Raw genomic sequence first — 22182 nt, forward strand, 5'->3', positions numbered from 1 at the left:
CTAAAGTGGTGCTGCTGGCTGCAACTGCTTGTCCCCACTCTGATGTATTCAGCAGAACTCTGGACAGATTGCTGAAGGTCCACACTTTGGCTGCTGACAGCATCGCAGGCAGCTACTGAGTAGTGCTGTGTTTATTTTTATCTTATCTTGTGTGTGCGCATGCAAAAGAATAGAAACAGTACCAAAAAGCAGCAACAACAGATGTAGATGGTGCAAAGAAAATATTTGGACTGTTTCATTTATTGAACGCAGTAAGTATCACTGTTAATAGTGCTGCCAGAAATTAAGGCAAAGCATTCTTTACAACATGGAACTATAAAGAGCTAAAAGGGAGCCATTTTGGGGGTGTATTTAGAAAATTACAGAGATGAAAATTAGCCATATTTGTTCTTGGGAAAACCTGGGAAAATCCCCCCCAACCAGCACCACTGAATTTGCCACCAATAAATGTTGGGGGTCCTATGGGCCAGCAAAATTATCTTGGCAGGCCACATACTGCCCATGAACTAGCCATTTCTGCTTTAAGGGCTAGCTATATATTTTCAAATAAAAGTTGAAATTCTCATTTTACCCAGAATAAGTATCTGGGCTTTTGTAATATGATCAAGGAACTGTAGAATTCATTGTTTTGGATGATTTTGCCCACAGGCTTAGTATGTGAATGAGAATAGGTTTGGTGGAAGCTTGGTAAGGTTGTTTCACCTGGATGACTTCAGAAGCTCCTTCTGCAACAAAGGACCTTGCCCTCTGATAACTGAGCTGAATACATTTCTTTCAGGCCATGGAAAGGAACCATAGAGGGGAGGGTTTTGGTTGTTCTCAAGTCTGATGCTCCAAGTATGTACCTGGGGACCTAGGTGTATGTGTGCCACACAGGTGACTCTTAAGCATGGAGAGATGCTATTGAGTGGCAGAGGAGAAAGTGGAACTGCTCAAAACCTACTTTGCCTCTGCCTTTGCTTTGCCCAAAAAGAAAACAGTGCCCAACAAGCTGGTGATGATAGAATAAATTATTCATAAAGGGAGCTGCAGCCCAAGAGGTGATAAGAGAACACCTAGCTACTTTAAATGAATACATATCTCCAGGGCCTGATGAACTGCTCCCAGGGATACTAAAGGAACTTGCAGATGCAATTTTATAGGCTCCCTATATTCTTTGAGAATTCTTTGGGGTTCCTGTGGGCTGAAGGCAGGCAAACGTCTCCATCTTCCAAAAGAAGAAGAAGAAGAAGAAGAAGAAGAAGAAGAAGAAGAAGAAGAAGAAGGGGGGAGATGCCCAAGCAACTACCAACTGGTTAACTTGACGTTCATACCAGGAAAGGTCCTAGAACAGTGAATTAAACAGTCTGCAAGCACTTAGAAAATGATGCGTGGATACAATTTCGGCGCACGTTAAAACTCTCCCTTGTTCAACACAGCCTTTGCCCGCCGTTGATGCTGGCAGCTGTGGAAATGTTCAGCATGTTGACTGGACTCGACCGTAATTGTGTTAGTTTTCTATGGTGTTTGATGGTGCTATTGCACGTCGCCAACTAACGCACGACGCGCAAAAATCGCAGTAGGTATACTATAAATTCTGCAGTGGGGGGGGGGGCATCCTTCCCGCCCTCCACAGCTCTCTTCTCTCGCATACCTAGCAAAACGTGGAGCTCTAAGAGCCCTCCAGTTTCCAACCTCTCGCCATCGATTTCCAGCCTTTCGCTGCCGTGTAAACTAGTCCTTCTTTCCCTCCCCGATCTCGCCCCGCGCCACCAGCGGCGCCAAGGAGACGCACCGAGGGGAAGCACCGCGGAGCAGCCTCCGCGTCTGGCTCCCCGAGGCCCATCGTCGTGCTCGCCAGTGGGGTGGGGTAAGGATCTCCGCCCTTCCCGGGAGAAGAGGAGGAGGAGGAGGCGTCGCCTCCCGCCCTCCCCCCGGATCCGGTTTCTCGGCTCCCGCCCTCTCCCGCAGCGTCGCCCTGGGGCGCGCCGAGCTGGTCTGAGCCGTCGGGAGCTGCCGCGATGGGAGCCTGGGGCCTGGCGGCGATGGTGCTCTGCAGTCTGGCTGCTGCAAGCTTCGGTGAGGCGGTGGAGGCGAGAGAAGCGAGGGGAAGGGAAGGCAAGGCAAGGCAAGGCAAGGCAAGGGGGGCCTGGGCGAGGTGGGGAGGGGGGCAGGAGGATGGGCCGCCCCAGGGCTACACGCTGCCCCGCCCGAGGTGCCTTTCTCCTCCTCCCGCCCCAGGAGAACAACAGGGGCGCTGGGGGGCGCGCCTGCTTCGGGCCCGACCTGTGGAGCCGAAGCCTTGCCTTGTCCTGGCGCCCGCTGGAAATATGGGTCACGGGTCTGGGCGCGCCTCTGCTGGGAGGAGGAAAAGCTTGCGGGGGGGGGGACCTGTTTCTTCCCCGGAATTCGAACCCGGGGCAAGTTGTTCCCCAGATTGTTTTTTTCAACCTGAGAAGCCACGCCTCTGAGCATGTGCAAAATGCCTATATCGCGACTGGGTTAAAGAAGTCCGCCAGCGCCTACAGTGGCCAGCCATATGTTTATAGCAGGACATGAGTGCATTGTGATAACCTTTTCCCCAGGGCTTTGAGTCTCCAGCAAGTGAGTTTCAGAGGCTTATTGCCTCTGACAATGGAGGCACTAGATAGTCATCATTAGTAGCCATTGACAGCCCTATCCACTACTATCTATTGTTCCTCTGTTCCCCCAGCTCTCAGCCCCCAGCTCTCATTAGTTGGGAGGAAGCCTAGAGGCCAGTGGATCCCCACATGGTGGCTCTGTCTGTGCGCCCTTTGCTGCTGCTTGCTTGTGAATTGGGGGCTGCCCCCACCCCATATATTTCTCAAGGTTTTCTGCCTTGGGAGTTACGTCTTAGACTGAAGCTAACCAGAGGTGTGTATGGATTATTCATGGTGTGGCGAGAAAGTGGATCTAGAGAATTTCCTAACCCCTCTCTGAGTATAGGAAGCTGGGTGGTGGGAGATTCAGGACAGAGAGGAAGCGCTTTTTGAAAGCGCAGGTAGTTAAAACTGGAATTGGTTACACACAACCTTTCTCAACCTGTGGGTCGCCAGATGTTGTTGAACTACAACTCCCATCACCCCTAGCTAGCAAGGCCAGAGCTCAGGGATGATGGGAGTTGTAGTCCAATAATATCTGGGGACCCACAGGTTGAGAACCACTGGTACAGGTAGCTGTGGTGATGGCCACCAATCTGGACAGCTTTAAAAGGGGTACTAGAGGAACAATAGATAGTAGTGGATAGATGGCTACTAATGATGACTATCTATTGCCTTCATTGTCAGAGGCAATAAGCCTCTGAAACTCACTTGCTGGAGAATTAGAGCTCTGGGGAAAGGGCTATCACAATGCACTCATGTCCTGCTTGTGGACTTCCTATAAGCATATGGTTGGCCCCTGTAGGGGCAAAATTCTGGATTTGATGGGCCTTTGGTCTGATCCAGCACTGCTCTTCTTATGTTCCTATATGTGATGTGATGTTTGCCTCTGTAGAATTTCTCTGGATTTATTCCTATGGAGGCAGACACCCTACGGAGCGTATCACGCCCAAACTGGTCCTTGACCATATGGATTGCCTAGAAACAAACCCAACAGGAATCTACTAAGTCTTCTTAGAGTTTTGGCTTAAAACGATGTATTCCCTCAATTAGTAATTTTCATTATTATTATTTTTAAACTGAGGATCTTAAACCACTTTTAGATATATTAAGAAGCTACGTTATACCAAGCTAGAACATTGGTCCATCTTGCCCAGTATCATCCACAATGTGGATTTCCAGGACTTCAGACATTCCCAGCCCTACCTGGAGATGTCTGGGATTGAACCACACTGTCAGCATGCACAGCAAATGCTCTACCACTGAATTGCAATCCTTATTTTTTTGTATTAAGTGGTATATAATCTTCCCAAGTAAATAAGTAGAATTCATGGACTGGTTTTAGGAGCCAGAAAAGAGTCAAATAAAAACTTGCCGTACTAAACATTGAAAATTTCTGAGTGTGCTCCATTGAAGTGAATGGGAGCCATGCAAGAACGTGAGTATTCATCTCAGTGGACTTTGTGCAGGGAAAAACTTTCAATCTAATTTGCACTTTGTAGGTATTGTATTCTGTTGCTGCATCTTGGGCACCTCTTGGAAGCCACTGAAAATGCACATACTGTACCAATGTCTACCTGCTGAACCCTTTTTCCATTTCCTGCCACGTCCCCATTGAGTTCTTTGTGGGTAATTTTTGTCTGTGGCTAAGGAAGGATGTTGAACCTGTAATTAGAGGGGACCAAGAGAATTAAATGTCTTATTCAGTGTGAGTTTCAAAAATAACTATGTCTTTCTTTTTTTAGAAATGTGGATTTGTGCATTGACTTGAGTGCATGCTGTAACTTATCCCTGGCAGCTGAACATGCTGCTGTCTGACTCTCTCAATAATTCCTTTCTATTTCCCCCAAAAGCAGGGTTATCTGACTATACTATAGAAAGGGCCAGAGTGTAATTGCTAGTGCTCTTTTAATTGACTATTCAGATTGTTGCTTTGCAGTTTGAGGTTTGCAGAGCTGATTCAAATACTCAGGGGAAAATTTCTGACACAGGAAACAGCCGTATACTGAGTCAGACCACTGGTTCATCTGGCTCAGTATTGTCTACACTGACTGGCAGCAACTCTCCTAGTTTCAGACTTGGGGGGGGGGGGTGTCTCTCAGCTCTACTTGGAGATGCCAGGGATTGAACTTGGAGCCTTCTGCTTGAAAATCAGACTCTGAACTGCTGAGTTATGGCCCTTCCCAGTGCTACTTACTTACCTTCTACTTCAGAAGGTAGAATTGGGGGACCACATATTTTAATACACTCCTACACTGAAAGCTTATGAAAAGCCAACATGTTAGATGTTATGGAAGAACTGGGAGTGAAACATACGAAGCGTACTTTTGTACGCTTGAAACGCTGAGCATTTTCACATTAGGCACCTCTGTGACAATATGAAGCTGCCTTATTCAGAGCATTGAGCTATCTACCCCAACCACGGGTGCCAGCTTTAATAAAATATTGTGGGGGCCCAGGTAAGGTAAAGGTAAAAGGACCCCTGATCGTTAGGTCCAGTCGCGGACGACTCTGGGGTTGCGGTGCTCATCTCGCTTTATTGGCCGCGGGAGCCGGCGTACAGCTTCCGGGTCATGTGGCCAGCAGGACTAAGCCGCTTCTGGCGAACCAGAGCAGCGCACGGAAACGCCGTTTACCTTCCCGCCGGAGCGGTATCTATTTATCTACTTGCACTTTGACGTGCTTTCGAATTGTTAGGTTGGTAGGAGCAGGGACTGAGTAATGGGAGCTCACCCCGTCGCAGGGATTCGAACCGCCGACCTTCTGATCGGCAAGTCCTAGGCTCTTGATCACATGATGCCATGCAGACACACCATTTGAATGGGATTGCCCATCAACTTTGCAGAGACCTGGCCCCCTAAAATATTTTATTGTGGGAGCCGAAGCCCCCACAACCCCTAGGAATTTGCTCCTATGACCCCAATACTGTCTATTCTGACTGGCTGCAGCTCTCCGCTGTATTAAGGCAGAAGTATTTCTGCTTAACTGGAGGTGCCGGGGGTTGATGAGGCTTTCTATGTACCAGTTGTGTGCTCTGTCACTGAACTAAGGCCCCTCCAATAATTTGCTTGTAGTTGCTTTTCCTTAAATCTAAAGCAAATGGAAAGCCTGTATCGGCAGGAATACACTTGTTTCTTTTACACATTTTATCCTATGGTAACAACTATTGCTATATGGAACAAGTAGTACTGAGAGCCTCAAATATATTTCTGCATGTTTTATGAAAACAGTATCTGTATGGAATCTATAAACTCTGTCTCTCTTGTAGGGTGCCATATTCAAAATTGTGCTGATAACTACGATGGGCCTGTGATTAACAAAGTAAATGCCAGCAATGATATTTACAAGAGAGAGATACAGAATTGATTTCTCAATCCTGAAAAATGGTCTCTCCTCAGAGTGTTGTCCCAGACTGCTGTCTCAGATTAATTTAATATAGATTACTTATCCCTTAACATACCCATTAGAGTTATTACTGGTACTTGTTTGTTACATTTATATCCCAACTCTCCTCTAGGGAATTGAGGGTGCCATACATGGTTCTTCCCCTCCTCATTCCGACTTCACAACAACTCTGGCCCAAGGTCCCCCAGTGAGTCTCATGAATGGAGATTTGAACCCTGATCTCCCGGGTCCCAGTCCAAACCACTGAGTCTCTTGGGCTTGCCAATCGGATGATCAGCGGTTTGAATCCGTGCGACGGGGTGAGCTCCTGTTGCTCTGTCCCAGCTTCGACCAACCTAGCATTTGGAAGGCACACCAGTGCAAGTAGATAAATAGGTACCTCTGTGGCAGAAAGGTAAACGATTTTTCTGTGTGCTCTGGTTTCCGTCACTATGTTCCATTGCGCCAGTAGCGGTTTAGTCACCCTGGCCACATGACCTGGAAAGCTGTCTGTGGACAAACGCTGGCTCCCTTGGTCTGAAGCGAGATGAGCACTGCACCCCACAGTTGCCTTTGACTGGACTCAACCATCCAGGGGTCCTTTACCTTTTTTTTTTTTACCGTCCAACCACCAAACTGACTTACTAGTAAGTCACAATTTTATTGCTGATTTCAGATACTGATTTCTACCCAGCTTCTTTATGTAAATAAACAGTTCCATAACAGTTCCTAGAGACAGAAGAAAGCTTATTTTTCTTGCATCCCAATGTTTATTAGTCCTATTTTCCTACTGAGGAGCAGAAAAACCCTTTATTCTTGAAGCTACAGTGCTTACTGGGCAGAAAAACCTCTCCAGTGTTTTGGCAGATGGAGTGTTAGGGGCTCTCTCTGTAACAGTCTGTTGTGTTTGGTCTGTGGCAGTAGTTTTGTTCAGTAGAGGAGTAATCTAAGATCTATGGCAAGTCAGATGACTCTGCCTTAGATCTAGATATAGGGTGGAATTCAATGGAGGCATTGCATGCATGGAATGAGCTCTGCTCATGCAGTGGGATTTCCCTCCTTTCCTATCCCCTCTGCCCCTTATATCTTCACTGGAAGGTGGGGGGGGGGAATCCCAGAACAGATTTTGGGTGGGGGGTGTAGGGGGAAATGTCCCACTGTGTAAGTAAACCTTGTTTCCTTTATTAGTGCTACATTGAAATGAGTTCCATCCAGTCTCTGCCCCACACTGGAGATTTAAAAGGTTTTCAAAGCAGTTTTCAATTTGCGACAATTAAAAACACATACAGAAGTTATGCTGCTATTCCCAACACAAAATACAGCTGCAAAGAGATGGGCTTTTTAATAAAAAAAAATAAAGGAAAGGTTCTGGCAAGAGCAAGTCAGGGTGGTAGGAGAAAATGTGAGCCACAAATCTAAGTTACTGAGGCTCAAACTACGCATAATGGTGGCAGACCAATCAGTTTAAAACCAGGGGCTCTCCTCATTGCACAAAAAGGAGGGGGTGAAAATCTAATTTATAGAGCAAAAAGAGTGTGCAGGTGGGGGTGTAGGCCAGACAGGAAGGAGAGCCTATGATCCTCCAGTTCTTGTTGGACTCCAACTCCCATCAACTCCAACCATATCTGGCTGTCAGGAATGATGGGAATTGTAGTCCAGCAACATCTGGAGGGTTGGTCGCTGGATCAGTGATAGCCTCTTCCTTTAAAAATCAAATCAGCCATGGAAGGCTGTGATCAAGAGTAGAAGAGTCTCTTTAACTATGGCCATTTTACTGTTCAAAATTACTCTCTTGACTGCTTTTTCATCTGTGATACCTATATTTCTTTCCTTTCTTGGGTAGAAAAGCAGCTTGGGCAGCAGGGGCTTAAAGGTAAAGGGACCCCTGACCATTAGGTCCACTCGTGACCGACTCTGGGGTTGCGGTGCTCATCTCGCTTTATTGGCTGAGGGAGCCGGTGTACAGCTTCCGGGTCATGTGGCCAGCATGACTAAGCCGCTTCGGGAGAACCAGAGCAGTGCACGGAAATGCCATTTACCTTCCCGCCAGAGCGGTACCTATTTATCTACTTGCACTTTGACGTGCTTTCGAACTGCTAGGTTGGCAGGAGCAGGGACCGAGAAACAGGAGCTCACCCCGTCGTGGGGATTTGAACCGCCGACCTTCTGATCGGCAAGTCCTAGCCTCTGCGGTTTAACCCACAGTGCCACCCGCGTCCCTTACAGTGGTTTACTTACTGATAAAAAGGCCAGAGGAGGAAGCAGCCCCCCCAGAGGAGAAACACATCACTCCTATCACCAGCACACAAAAGCAGGAGCCTTAAGTGTGCTCAGTGTAATCTTTCATTAGAACTGTATTTTTTCTAAAGCAAACATTCTTCTTCTGTTCACTATCCCACAGATTTCAAAAGTAGCTGTTCCATCTTTTGCTTGCTAAATAACTATTTGAAATACTGCATAGAAGTTATAGATTTGAGATTCCCCTCTGTCAGATACATTTAAAAGCTGGTTAAAGAACTCAGCCTCTAGAATTATATGTACAATGCAGTGCCACTTGTGTGGGTTTCCTGTTTAATAACAAAAATTACTTTTATTAAAATATTTTCTTGGATAACAAAAGTACATACTGTACAGCATATCTGTTTGCAATTCATAGAGTCCTTTCTACAGATTGGTTGTCTGGGTTTTCTGTTTTGTTTTGTTTTGATAACGGTTTATTTCCCCCCTCATTATCTGTAGCAACACCCAAAAAATAATAGAATTGAAAGAGAAGGAAGAATCAGGACAAAAACTTGGAATTCTTGAAAAACAGATGCTTTGTGTTGTCCAAAACTATCTGGAAGATAAGAGACTGCTAGTCATTAAATGATGCCTATGTTCTTGCAGCTGAGCTGCTCCTTCTCACCTTCTTAGAGGATCAAGGATGTATTCACTTGCTGTTGGAGTAGGCTATCTCAAGGAGCAACTGCTTCAACTCAGCTGCCTCTGCAAATGGAACAGACCGGTGGAAGAAATTCATGCTGAGAAAGTTATTCGCTGGGCAAGAGAAAGTCACTTGCTGTTGGTGTGTGCTTGGGGAGGGAGAGAGAGAGTTGGTGGCTTCAGAGCTAAATGCTTTAATTGAGGATAATCAGATGAAGATGTATATCAGACAAATATTAATCAAAGGAAGACAAGATGGTGGAGACAGCAGGGGAAATGGATCTACTTACAGTAACAAGAGTGGATTCTTTTGTAGCTAGTAAATGTGAAAGGCTGAATGAATAATTGCTGTTGGGGGGGGGGAAGCTGGGAGAATGAAGTCTGGGAACCCTTAAAGGGAGGGAAATCAGCAAGGGAGGAAAAATAAAGCATGGGGAGGCATGGAAGAAGGCAGATATCTGTTGGCAGAGCACGAAACTTTTAATCTCAGTGTTGTGGTTCAAGTCCCACATCTGGCAAGAGATCCCTGCATTGCAGGGAGTTGGACTAGATGACCCTTGGGATTCCTCCCAATACTACCAGTTTATGCTTCTAAGGGGGAGCCTGAGCAGAAATATGACATTTGAGATCATGGCTCATGACAGAAGCCTTGTAAGAGGTCAAGTGCTGAATTGCCTTAAGAAGGTTGCCACTGTCATGCGTTTGGTTGAATTTATCCATCCATCCATCTGCCAGTCATATAATGATTGCCAGGGTCTCTTGCTCTTTACCTCAGTACAGTGGTATCTCAGGTTACAAACACTTGGGGTTACAAACTCCACTAACCCGGAAGTAGTACCTTGGGTTGCGAACTTTGCCCCAAGATGAGAACAGAATCGCGGTGCAGCGGCAACGGGAGGCCCCATTAGCAAAAGCGCACCTCAGGTTAAGAATGGTTTCGGGTTAAGAACAGACCTCCGGAATGAATAAAGTTCGTAACCCAAGGTACCATTGTATTAGGTTTAATGTGAGCTTCTTGCATCCAATTGTGCATCTTGGTGGTGCTGTCCATGGTACCATCTGTGGTACCATTTTAATGACCAGGTACAGTATTGTGAGGTATTGCTTCAGAGCCAACATGGGGCAACTTCCATACTGAGATTCCTACTCCCACCCCCACATTCTGTGCACTTGTGATCTGCAAGCTGTAGAAGCAGAATTTTTTAATCAAGTTGATTGGATCTGTCTTATAGTCTTTGGGTGGTTGGTGAAGACCTTTTTATTCTGAAAAACTTCTGAGTGGGTCTGGCTAGATGCTTCTGTTAAATATGTCCATACCTAGACTTATCTTTCTATAGACATTTGTTTCTGTCTTGGATCTGTGTTGCTTATGACCCCAATAATACTAGGAGGGTGGTTTTTCCTTTTTTCCAGTTTTGTATAAGGAAGAGATGTTTTTACTGCACTAAAGGAGTTGATGCCAGAAACGTTAATTATTCAAGCTCTGTTGCAAGAGTGCTTTTTCCATGCTTGGCAATATCTCTGCACAAAATACTAAAGAGTGATTAAACTCAGTAAATCGACTATCTAGCCAAAAACAAGTCTGTTGTACGAGCGTCTCTAAGATCATATTGAAATAGACAGGGAGGTATATGATTCAGATTTCTGGTTGGAAGACACTGAAGAAATTCCTTTCCGATGTCCAAATCTTCCTACAGATGAATATCTTACATGTTAGAAGGCTACGCTTGTATTAGCTTGCTTTTCTACCTTTCCATCCTGTCACCGCAGAGCTATTCCTACTGCATGCCTCAAACCCTATAGAAAAAGTAATATGAGAGTGTTAATGGTGGCTATGCACACCCTTTTCTCTTTTCTGGGCTTCCAGTGCCAGGGGAAAGAGTGATGCTGTGGTCTGCAGAGAGAGAGAAAGGGAGGTGCAGCTGTTCCTCCTACAAAAAAATAAAAAATAAAATAAACTTATATATTGCCTTTCCTGGCTGCTAGTCCTGGCTCAGTAAGTGAGCACAGCAAATATGGACCCTTGATGAGATTTTCTTTCCTGAGACCCAGTATATTTCCATTTCTGTTTTTTGAACCAGGTGGCTATGACCTTTAGGTGTCTGTCAGCCCTGTAGTTCTGTGGTCACATTGCTGTTTTTCAAGTTTCTTAACCCACAAAGCCATGCAACTTCTAGCTAATGTTTCTCAGTCAGTCTGTATTGTGGGTGGGACAGTGGGTCAGAGGAAGGGCCTTTTCAGCAATGGCACCCCAATTGTGAAACACCCTCGAATCTTGCGTGGCATCTAGATCATGATTGCCTATTTTGTTTTATTTCCCCCCAGACATTTTGAGATTATTTAAAGATTTTTGGTATTTTTAATTCTGTTGTTTTCATATATATTTTGCTGCACCTGGTTTTATGTAATTGTTTAATTTTGTAGTGCAGGTTTATTTCTGTTTAATATTTAGGGTTCTGGTTTTTTTAAAATGATTTTAACATTTATTGTTGACTGAGAGGGTAGTGCTAATTGGGTGCCTTAGGGTGAAGGGCGGGTAATAAAATAACAACAATGACAACAACAACAACAGTAATAATAGAAATGCAAAATATGTTCATAAATAATAAACGCAGTTTCCATGGACTGGGGGACACTGAGCACACCCAAGATAAAGGGAAGTCACTGTATTTATTAAAATGTATATATATTTTATTGATTCATTACAAAGAGAAAAGTGCAAACATAACAAAAAGGAAGAAAACAAAGAATAAAAAATGCAAACCATAAAGCATCACAGCCTGGAAAGACAAAAGTACAAAGACAGAAGTCACTGTATGGGAATTGTATTTATTGAGTAATCATCAGATCATTACTTTTGAGATTTGCCTTAATCTTGTATTTACTGCCAGAGATTACAAACACATTTCTAGATTCTGTGGCATGGTGAGAATACACCTTCTCTGCAAGGGAATTGCTTGCACGGTGGGGAGGGGCTGCTTTTAGAATTGCAGGTGTTGAAGGGACTAACATTTGTCAAAAAATAGAGTGCTGTCTTAGTAGTTGGTGTTTTGGACTAGGGCTGGTTCAGATCTCCACATCAATGTGTGATGTTGTAACTTAACCTGTCTCACAAGATTGTTGTGAGAATATAGTGGTGGTGGTAAGAATCATGCCCATCATTTGGAGCTACTTGGCGAAAGGACAAAATATAAGTAAATAAAATAGCTTGTGTACGACAGATGGTTATGACAGTTCCTTCAGAAGTTCAGCATAGTTAGAAAACAAAATGTATTAAAATAACTTATTGTTTAAGTTCAGGTCATTATGATGGCATTGAAATAAGCTTGAACTGAATGGATTTGCCAATTTGCCCCATCATTGCCCCAAAGTACTAGATAGTTTCCTCACTGCTAAAATACAAGCAGACCCTGTATGCTCTATGCACCTAGTGCATCGATACAGCTTCCTAAAAGATTTGAGAGCTTATGACAGTTGCTATGGCCCAAAGGTCACAGGCAGAATGACAGGCGGGTGGGATTCCTGAGTAAGGAGCTGGACCTGGCTGGATAAGGCAGGTTTCATGAATCAAAGCCACGCTGTGTGTATAGAGCAGGGCATGCACCATTTCCATCCATTCCAAGGCGGCTGATCATGTTCCATATGTGGAGATTACATTTGGAAGAGAAGGGGGCTTGGAGCGTGAGTATGAACTTCCAAAACATGATACTCTAGGTGGCAATATAAAACCACGGCAGCTGCCCAGTCTACATGTCTCAAAGAGCGGAGGAGTTTCAGTTTCCTGTTCCCCTGCTGCCCTGACTCACGGCCAGGTCTGATGTAATATGATCTATGTGTGCCTGATTTTTCTCGCCTGCGACAGGCTTTATATATGCATGCTCATCTACATTTCCAAGAAGGAAGGACATCCATGTGACTTCAGCACCTGCCCCCTCGTCTATTTATTTTAAAAGCAGAATGGCTACATGTGCACCATGTTGTCTGGACAACAGGAAAAGTAGTTTTGTCCTACATTTTGTTCAACTGCAGATAAGGAGTGACAATGAGTTAATACAGCCCATGAAAAGAATAAAAGAAGAGCCTGCTGGATCAGGCCAAAGCCCCATCTGGTCTACAGCACTCTTCCCCCCCCACACACTTGCAATGTTCAGCAACTGGTATGCCAAAGCACACTCCTTCTGATATCCATAATGGCTAGCGAGCATTGCCATAGGCTTGTCTGCATGAATTTGTCTTATCTCCTTTTAAAACCATCCAAACTGGTGGCCATCACAACACCTTTCAACAGTGTGCCGTTTAACTATGTGCTGTGTCTGTCCTTCCAACATTTGGCTTTACTGGATAGTCCCAGTAATCTGTTACTTCTCTTGCTCAGGACATAGGGAATTGGAGGCTGTCTGGTTAATTGTTTCTGCTTCCGAGGGAAAAGGAGAAGGGAATTGAAGTAGGACTTGAAAAAGTGAAGAGGGCGAAAGTGTGCCAAAAGCTTCTTACATATCCCCATTGGGAGATGTTTACTCTAGAACAGACATGTCCAACTCCCAAGAGACTGATCCTACTCCCAGTATAAAAAAACTGGCAGTGATCTATCAAAGGTGGCAACTAAATGGGGGGAGATTTGCCAAGGGTTGTTTAGCTTTTTTGGGGGGGGGGGAGGTCAGAGTTGTTTCTCAGTGATCACTTTCTATTGTCCCGCAATCTACCTGGAGCACCCCGGTGATCTACAGTGTGGAATAAAGACTATCCCTGCTCTAGAACAACAAACATGTTACCTGGAGGCCAGGAGCTCATTGCATTGAGCACCCACAACATCTGTCCAGCAGGCAGACAGTCATACTTCTGACATTCTCAATAGGCCTAACATCCTTGCTTCATCTCTGATATTATGGTTTGTTATGCTAATTTGTTTTGGAGAATAGCAGGTTGGAGAGAATAGCCTGCCCTGGTATCCTTGCCCAGCTTCCCACCTCACCTGTCACTTTGAAGCTTTGCCACTTGGCCCAAGTTTCTTCATCAGATGGGGCTCCCCTCCAGTGTGGAATAAAGACTATTACCTTTACCTGGTTTACAAAGGAGAGGAGTTCATGTGAGGTTTAGTGCATTTATTGCAAAGGACACTACTAGCATTAGGACTCTTGATCACTTGTTAGGTGATACAGTGTTGCTTTGATTGGATTGGAAACTGGATGAAGATTAAGCATTAGCTATTTTAGGAGTCCCAGCCAATGTATAGAGGGTGTCAATACTGCCTTGTCTATTTAAATAGAGGGCTTCAGTGGAAACTTTCAAGTGCATTTTATCTTGGCCTGCTATATCTTTACTAGCTCCCTTCAGTGGAAATGGAAGTTTTTGGTTAAAGTACCCTTGATGGTAGCTATTATGTTGCACACCATTTCTATTTATGGGAATTCTTTAGCCACAGAGAATTTGAAAGTGTTGCTGTCTCACTTAGTGTGACCCGGCTGTTCTTACTTTGGTAGGGAATTTACTGTGAAATCGTCACTTTTTTTTAAATGAAGGCATCTGCACAGTGAACAAAACACCCTTATCTCATGTTTTGTCTGTTTAGCTTCTGGTTTGTTTGTTTTCCTCCCAGCAGTCCTAAAATCCAACTTTTAAAAGCTCTATAGAATAGGTGCATAATTTCCCCATGTGTAGATGACCTGCTGGGTGACTATTTTGGCCAGTTATGGCCTGCATAGATTGTCCTAGTCATTTTCTTCTCTGTCAGGAATAAACACTATCACATTAACCCCTCCATTTCTATGGTGGAGAGGCAATCATGATTGGCAGTGCAGTGAAAGGGGAGTATTTAACCCTTCCCTCACACATAATGGCCCCAAGGAAAATGGCCCCACTCCAACATTTGGGCTGTGGAAAAGCGGAGTGTCCCCTTGGCTGAAGAGTGTTAGAAGTTTGGAAACAGATTTGCTGTTCTACTTCGAGCATCAGCGTTTTGGTTGCTGCTAAATTGTCCACCTCTGAAAGCAATCACAGAGAAAGAACAGAGAATTGTGATATGGAATTGTGATACGAATTTTCCATTTGTATGCATTCATGCAGGAAATTTATACTGCATTTAGAGGAAGATGTGCAGTATATCCTGATATCCTGATCCTTGTAAAAGTGGATCTTGAGAAGGGAATAGCTAGATTACAAAGACTTCATCTTGTATTATTGGATTGCATTCTAGTGCGTTCCTTAGGCTGTATTCCAGTGGTGAAAGAAAATTGGTTTTATTTTTGGTATGAATGCTAGCAGTGATAAAGTTGTGCTGTTATATGGCATCACTGCCATTTATTTTAAGCATGTGGGTAGGGAAGCAGACAGGTTGCAGTTGACAAGTGGTGAGGGAAATGTACTCTGCACATGCTCAGAGGCAGGTAAAGACTAACAAATGACTTATTCAACCTCCCCACAGTCTCAGCTGATGAGGACTGCAAGTGGTACATGGACCGAAATGGCTCATGGCATCCTGGCTTCGACTGCCACTTTCCCTCCTTCTGCTGTGGTGACTGCTATCAGCGTTACTGCTGCATTGACCTCAGGAAACTCCTCACTGAACGGCAACAAAAGCACTGCATAGCATTTGGGTAAGAACAGACAAGATGTGTGCCAAGAAAGGGAGGGGCTGGGAGAAAAAGAGAGAGAGGAAGAAAGGATCAAGGTTGTGCTTCAATACTTGAAAAGGCTAAACCAGATGGAGCTGAGGAGGAAAGAAGTGAGCAGACTTCTTATTATCCCCCACTCATGCAGCCATGGAGGGGTTGCAAATTTGTTCAGATCATAATAGTGGCTGTGGGGGGGGGGCAAGGGAATAATTTCCTCTGAGTGGTTTTGATAATCAAAATTCCAGCTGTGCAGCTAGCTGGGAATGGCTTTCACCATGGAGATGGCCCCTGAGGGATGTTGGAAAATTCTGACAAAACAGAAATGGGAGTGGGATTTGCCAATGTTCATTTATTTGCCCCATGTCCAAAATAGACATCCATCCAGTGAACATGATTGTTATTTGCTGCTGCTGCTTCCCATCCTCAAATGATAAGCAATTAATTACATCCCTCCCCCTATTTGCATTGTATCTCTTTGCATTGAAATGATAGGGGTGGAGTAATGCAGTGGCAAGGTAATGGCATAATTTACTTAATTAATTACATAAATGATGTAAGTTACGTAAATTTGCTACAATGGACAGCGAGATGTATAACATTGTTTTTGGCAGAAGGTGAGATGCAGCAGAATGGAAACAGTGCTGCATGCTGGGAATACAGGGCAGAACGAAAAACACTGCCTTTTCACATCCCTACTGCAGACACGTGCATGTATACATACACACACCTCACTGATTTGAGCATAAAGTACAGAGCTCATACCTCAGTTAGAAATCATGGATATTATAGGTAAGATCAATCCCTAGTGAAGGTGAACCTCATGGGATCTCCTACACCAGGGTTGGAAAACCTCAAGCCCAAGGGCTGAATGTGGCCCTCCAGGCCTCTCTGTCTGGCCCTCCGGTCTGCTCCATGTCCTCCTTAAGTACTTCTGCCTGGCTGGAACATATCCTTGAATTCTGACATTACCTCTGGATTGCCTGGCTAGAAGATGAGCTGTGTGAGCAACTTCTGACATTTGTGCGGCTGGAGTGCAGCCTACTATACAAAAGTTGCTCCACCCATTTTTAGCCTCTGACCCCATCTACTTTTTGTCTCTGCCCCTGTCCATCAATGGCATGTGCCCTGCTCCCTCCAAAGGGTGCCCAGGAAGGATTGCAACCGTTTGACTATAAAATGTTCTCCACTCCTGCCATAGTTTCTATAGTCTCTCTACACACATATATTAAAATTTTCTGCCCCAAAGGTTGTTGGATCCAGTAGGGTTCTACTCTGCCCTCATCAGCTTCCAGTTAGCTTATCAAGGCTTCCTGTTGATGCCCTGGTGAGTTAACTATTTATTCCATTTAACCCACAATCAGGGTAGCTAAAAACTAGAAGAAGCATTTGACTACACATTTAATGCAGGCTAATACATGAAACTGTTATTCTTAATCATGTAATTATAGGTATGGGGTAGAGAGAGAGCGCTTTTTTTTTTTTTACGTACAGCTAAAAGTAATCTGTCACTTAGCTCATCTATATTGGCAACACAATTTCCTCCTGTTATTATTAAGAAAAACTCCATTTATTTCTACCTCAATCAAGTCTACTTCTGGAATCTCCGGTGTCTGGTTTGGTATCAGATGCTATTGAATGCACAGCTCATTTATCACCTCTGTCTGTATCCTATAGCCCCAAAACCATTGCTGGCATCGCTTCAGCTGTGATTCTCTTTGTGGCTATTGTTGCCACAATTGTCTGCTGCTTCCTGTGCTCCTGCTGCTACTTGTACCAGCGACGGCATCACCTTCAGACACCCTATCAAGGTAGGAGAAGTCCTGGTGATGTGGGCCATGACCTTCTTTCTCACAAGTAGCTCAGGATTAGAGATGATATGAATCTCCACAATCTGCAAATTCTTATGCAGATACTGTTTATATGCTTTTGTGGAAGTGTTCTGGTAAGCTGCAGGTCTGATAATATCAATGTTTTATGCTTTTTTCTTCTTCTTAAGGATGTTCAAGGTCATGCAAAGCAAAAACAAATCAAATTTTCTTTGGTTTTAAACCTGTTCTGGATAACAAGATGGAGCATATAACACGCAGAGAGGGCTTCAGCTGGGGATCAGCCCATTTTCTATAAAATGCATTCATATTTTCAGTGGGACTTCTACAGTTCAGATGTGCTTTCCAATGGGGAATTTTTCCTGTGGCATTTGACTAGCTACTGTGGAAGACAGAGAGTGTTAGAGTAAATGGAACTTTGGTCAGATCCAGCAAGGCAGGCCTTACAGAACATTTGGCTTAGGCCTTCATGTTCTCTGTCTTGGAGATGTTATAATCTATCTATAGCATACTGTGTTTGTTGTCCAGTTAAATATTCTATGTAGCCTCTTCTGCAAGGATATTCATCAAGACAACTGACCTGCAAGAGTAGACCTACACATTAGTAGATTGGGGTACTTAGCTGTGCTTTTATTTGCATGTGTGGACTGTGAAAGCATGTTTGTTGTTTAGTCATTTATTTGTGTCTGACTCTTCGTGCCCCATGGACCAGAGCACGCCAGGCACTCCTGTCTTCCACTGCCTCCCGCAGTTTGGTCAAACTCATGTTGGTAGCTTCGAGAACACTGTCCAACCATCTTGTCCTCTGTCGTCCCCTTCTCCTTGTGCCCTCAATCTTTCCCAACATCAGGGTCTTTCCCTGAAAAGCTTATGTGAAAGCATAAACAACAGCAAATGAAGCTATGGGGATTAAATGGAAAGCTTTGGTCCCCCAAAATAAATAATTCCAAAATGTGTGTAAAATGATGAGCATCCTACATTCATGTTTACACCGATATGGTCTGAGCCAGCAAGTGACTGACCAGAAAACTCAATGAAAACGTTGGCTCAGTATGCCACTTTAATAGTAGTAATAGTAGTAGTAGTAAATTTCATGTTAGGAAGGCTTAGGAAAGGGTTAGAAAACAAGCCTGCTGATATTGTAATGCCTTAATACAAATCCATGGTGAGACCACACTAAGAATATTGTGCACAGTTCTGATCTGTGCACTTAAGAAACAATACAGTACTGCTCAAAAAGTTGCAGAACCTGACTCCCAAAAGACCAGAGGCTAGAACATCTCCCCTAAGAGGTACAATGTCGGGGGCTGTTTAGTTTAGGGGGGCGGAAAGCAAGTTAGGGGAGGCATGGAGGTGAATCTGTGGCTCTTCACATGTTGGATTCCAAACTCCTATTGACACCAATCAGCATGCCAAATGTGAAGGGTTGAAGGGAACTGCAGTCCAGCCACATCTAGAGCATCACAGGTTTTCCTTGCCTGACTTGTAGACTCATCAGCCCAGCATATGCTCACAGAATCTGTTTCCTTTGTCCCAGGTCAAGAGATCCCACTTTCTGGCTACCCTGCCCAGCCTCCAGGGCCTTACCCTATGGATCCCAAAGCTGGGCCAGCACCATATCATCCTGGCTATACACCAGTTGTTTCCTATCCTCCCACAGCACCAGCTGCACAGTATCCTCTTTACCCACCTGGGCCACCATACTACAACCCTGCAGGTAAGAAAGTAGGGGGGGGGGGGAATTAGACTTGAAGACAAGTGAGCCTTAGTTAAAGCTTTGTCTTATCCTCTCCTTCTGTATAGAGAACCTTCCTTAGGAATTGAAGTGTTGCATTTCATTCAGCCACCAAATGGGGAAAGAAGGGGGCTGGTGTTGGGAACCTTCAGGTTTTGTTAGACATAAACTCCCATCTCCCCCAGCTACCATGGACAATACTCAGGGATCACGGGAATTGTGGTCCAGAAACTTCTGCAGATTTCTGAGATTAGCCGCCCTGTTCTAGACCAACATCTCCAGAACAGAGGTTACTACCGGGAAGTGGAAGATGGTCCAACAGGGCAAATGGTGAACTCTTCTACCAACATTGGCCAGCCTCTGCCTGCCTTCTTAATTTACATTCATTCCAGGGGGTGGCACTGTCTCCTCCCAGGTATCAGGGTTGCTATTGACTCCTACATCTGTAGGGTAGGCTGCATTTCAGCCATTGCTAACTCAGCAGGGAGGAGGATGGAGAGGTGGGAAACTCAAATTAGTTGGCTCTGCAGTCATACCTTGGTTTTCAAACAGCTTAGTTCTCGAAAGTTTTGGCTCCCAAATGCCGTAAACCCGCAAGTGAATCCAAATGTCCGATGGGGCTTCCGCAGCTTCTGATTGGCTGCAAGAGCTTTCTGCAGCCAATCAGAGGCCACGCTTTGGATTCCGAACGTTTTGGAAGTCAAACGGACTTCTGAAACGGATTCCGTTCAACTTCCAAGGTACGGCTGTCCTTGGCTCTGGCTCCATGTGTTGTTGGCCTCTCTGCCTTCTGTCTTACCAGTCCCAATGGGCGCACTAGCCATCACTGCTACCTGGGTGGTTTAACGATAAATTCCTCTTCAGAGAGAGCTCTGGGAATTGTAGCTCTGGAGGCAGAATCTGGGTCTTCTCATAACTCTCAGCACACTTCAGCTCCCAGTATTCTTTAGGGGAAGCCATGACTTTTTAAAATGGTATCATAGTGCTTTAAATCTGTGGTGTGAATGTGGCCCGAGAGCTTCTTCTGGTTATTCATGAGATGTGGGGGATAACACCTCCCTTATCCTTGTGCACTGTGCAGTATGCAACTGCTGAGGGATGACTTTCACATCCACCCCTCCCTATGAGGCTAGTCTCACTATAACCTTCAGTGCTTCTGGCCACATCCTGATTGCCCCTCTCTTTCTGCTGCAGCTCCCCCACCCTACATCCCACCACAGCCGTCACAGCCCAGCACCTGAGGAGGACCTTGCAGAGACTATCCAAAGGAGCCCTTTCTCTCTGGGTCTGCCATTTCTACAGAACCTGTATTGGGTTTCCCGCTGCACTGAAACTCCAGCCCAAGCTTCAGCAATTGCCAGTGTCCCTACTAGTTACCTTTTGCTCTGCATGGTAGGAGGCATCATGACTCTCTACATCTTTGCCTGCGCACCCGCCACCCCCAATTCTTGCAATTCCTGCCTGTGTCACTGTGGGGAAGCTGATAGTCCCCCTTGCTTTCCACCTGGGCTCAGGAAAGAGCATGTGTTAAGACCGCCACAAATGCCATATGTGTCACTTGACTGTTCCATCGACTGTGCAGCTGAGCCTCTTCGATGGGAAAGGAAGAGGTGTCTCAAGGTGGCAACGAAGAGCAAAGTGCAATGGTCTGTATCTCACAGAAGGACTTCGGTCCACCCTGTTCCCTGACAAAGCACAAGAATCCATTGCGCCTGCTGTTCATGGCCCCAGGTTGAAGTTTTGTCGCTTAAGGAAGTCCTGAAACTTAGGAAAAGTGGGGTGGGAGGATACGCAAATACCCCAGGAGCCTGATATCACATGTGGCTGTTATGCGCCATTAAATTTACTCACCCAGTATCCCTTCTTTTTTTACAAAAACAGCTAAGCTGGGTACTTATCCAGCATCCCTTACCCAAACCCTTTCCACTTCAGCTTTGTCTGTGGCCTTTGAGGGGTGGGTGGAGCTTAGAGCATCTACTTTAAATGAGGTTCTTTGCAGCGTTGCCATTATTTCACATTTCCCCCAGGAAGTTATTGTTGCTCCCTGCAGCTTTGCCCGTATTCTGGCTGCATGGCTCTTTGTCTTGGCTGAGCAGCTCACCAATCTGCTCCTGCAGGCTTAAACCAGCCCTTCCTCTCAAACGATAGCAACCTTCGGTCTGTGGAGATGAGGATGCAGGGTGATGTCCCTCTCTGGATGCATTGACGCCAACCTTTGGAGCAGATAGCGTTGGAAACTGACTCTTACATTTTAATTCTCTGGAGTAGAATCATGGCACAGGGAGCAAGGCAAGAGTGTGGAACAAAGGCACAATATACCAGTCGGGGTACAAAAGCGGTCATTGTGTGCAAAAAGGGAAATGTTGATGTCACAGCAGTGAAGCAGTTCCCCTTGAGCTCATGGCTCTTAGGAACGGATGAGGCCAATGGGCCCATTGTCAAGAGGGAAAATGCACCATGCATGTGACCTTTACTGCAAGACCAGAGCACAACTTTACATGGTTTGTTGCTGTCTTATGGAGCTGGGCTGCCGAGAACGTTGTCTGGGAGTACATCTCAGCTCAGACCTCTGTCTCTAGGGTGGAGAATCTCGCACATATTTATTTGAAGTATGGGGCAGTATAGAAATAGCTTAAATAAATAACCTGTGCTCCCCCCACTGCTGGACTCCCATCAACACCAGCTAACATGGCTAATAGGCAGGGATGATGGAAGCAGTAGTCTAGCAACATCTAGAACAGCCTGCCCCCACCTTGGGTCCCCAAACGTTGCTGGACTACAACTCCCATCAGCCAAAGCCAATGGTCAGGGATGATGGGAATTGTAGTCCAACCAGCTGGGAATCCAAAGTTGGAAAAGGATGATCTGGAGGACCCCAGGTTCCCCACCCCTATCCTAGGTCAAGCCTTGTTCCCACTGTGTGGGGGGCATGGCCCTGCTATTTTCCGGGAGCTCATGTTATAGTCAGAATGACAAGTGTTGGCATCACAAAATGTTGGCTAAAATGTGGATTAAACTTGTAAATACTGATAAAGCAACTGTTTTACGTGTGTGTTCTTCCTCTCTGTGAGGCATACAGGATGGTACATAAACCTGAAGCTGGT

The 22182-nt window shown here is 45.2% G+C and overlaps 1 protein-coding gene across 1 annotated transcript; it reads left to right on the forward strand.

Annotated features, from left to right (window-relative positions):
- Positions 1-209: 209 nt before the first annotated feature.
- Positions 210-22112, forward strand: SHISA4 (shisa family member 4). The gene is made up of 5 exons (XM_083746685.1): positions 210-2058; positions 15328-15499; positions 17192-17325; positions 18881-19060; positions 20273-22112. The coding sequence occupies exons 1-5, from the start codon at positions 2001-2003 to the stop codon at positions 20317-20319; spliced, it is 591 nt and encodes a 196-aa protein (XP_083602811.1). The 5' UTR covers positions 210-2000; the 3' UTR covers positions 20320-22112.
- Positions 22113-22182: the final 70 nt, after the last annotated feature.

Source organism: Podarcis gaigeae, assembly GCF_964106915.1.
Source record: "Podarcis gaigeae genome assembly, chromosome: 6".
Taxonomy (NCBI): domain Eukaryota; kingdom Metazoa; phylum Chordata; class Lepidosauria; order Squamata; family Lacertidae; genus Podarcis; species Podarcis gaigeae.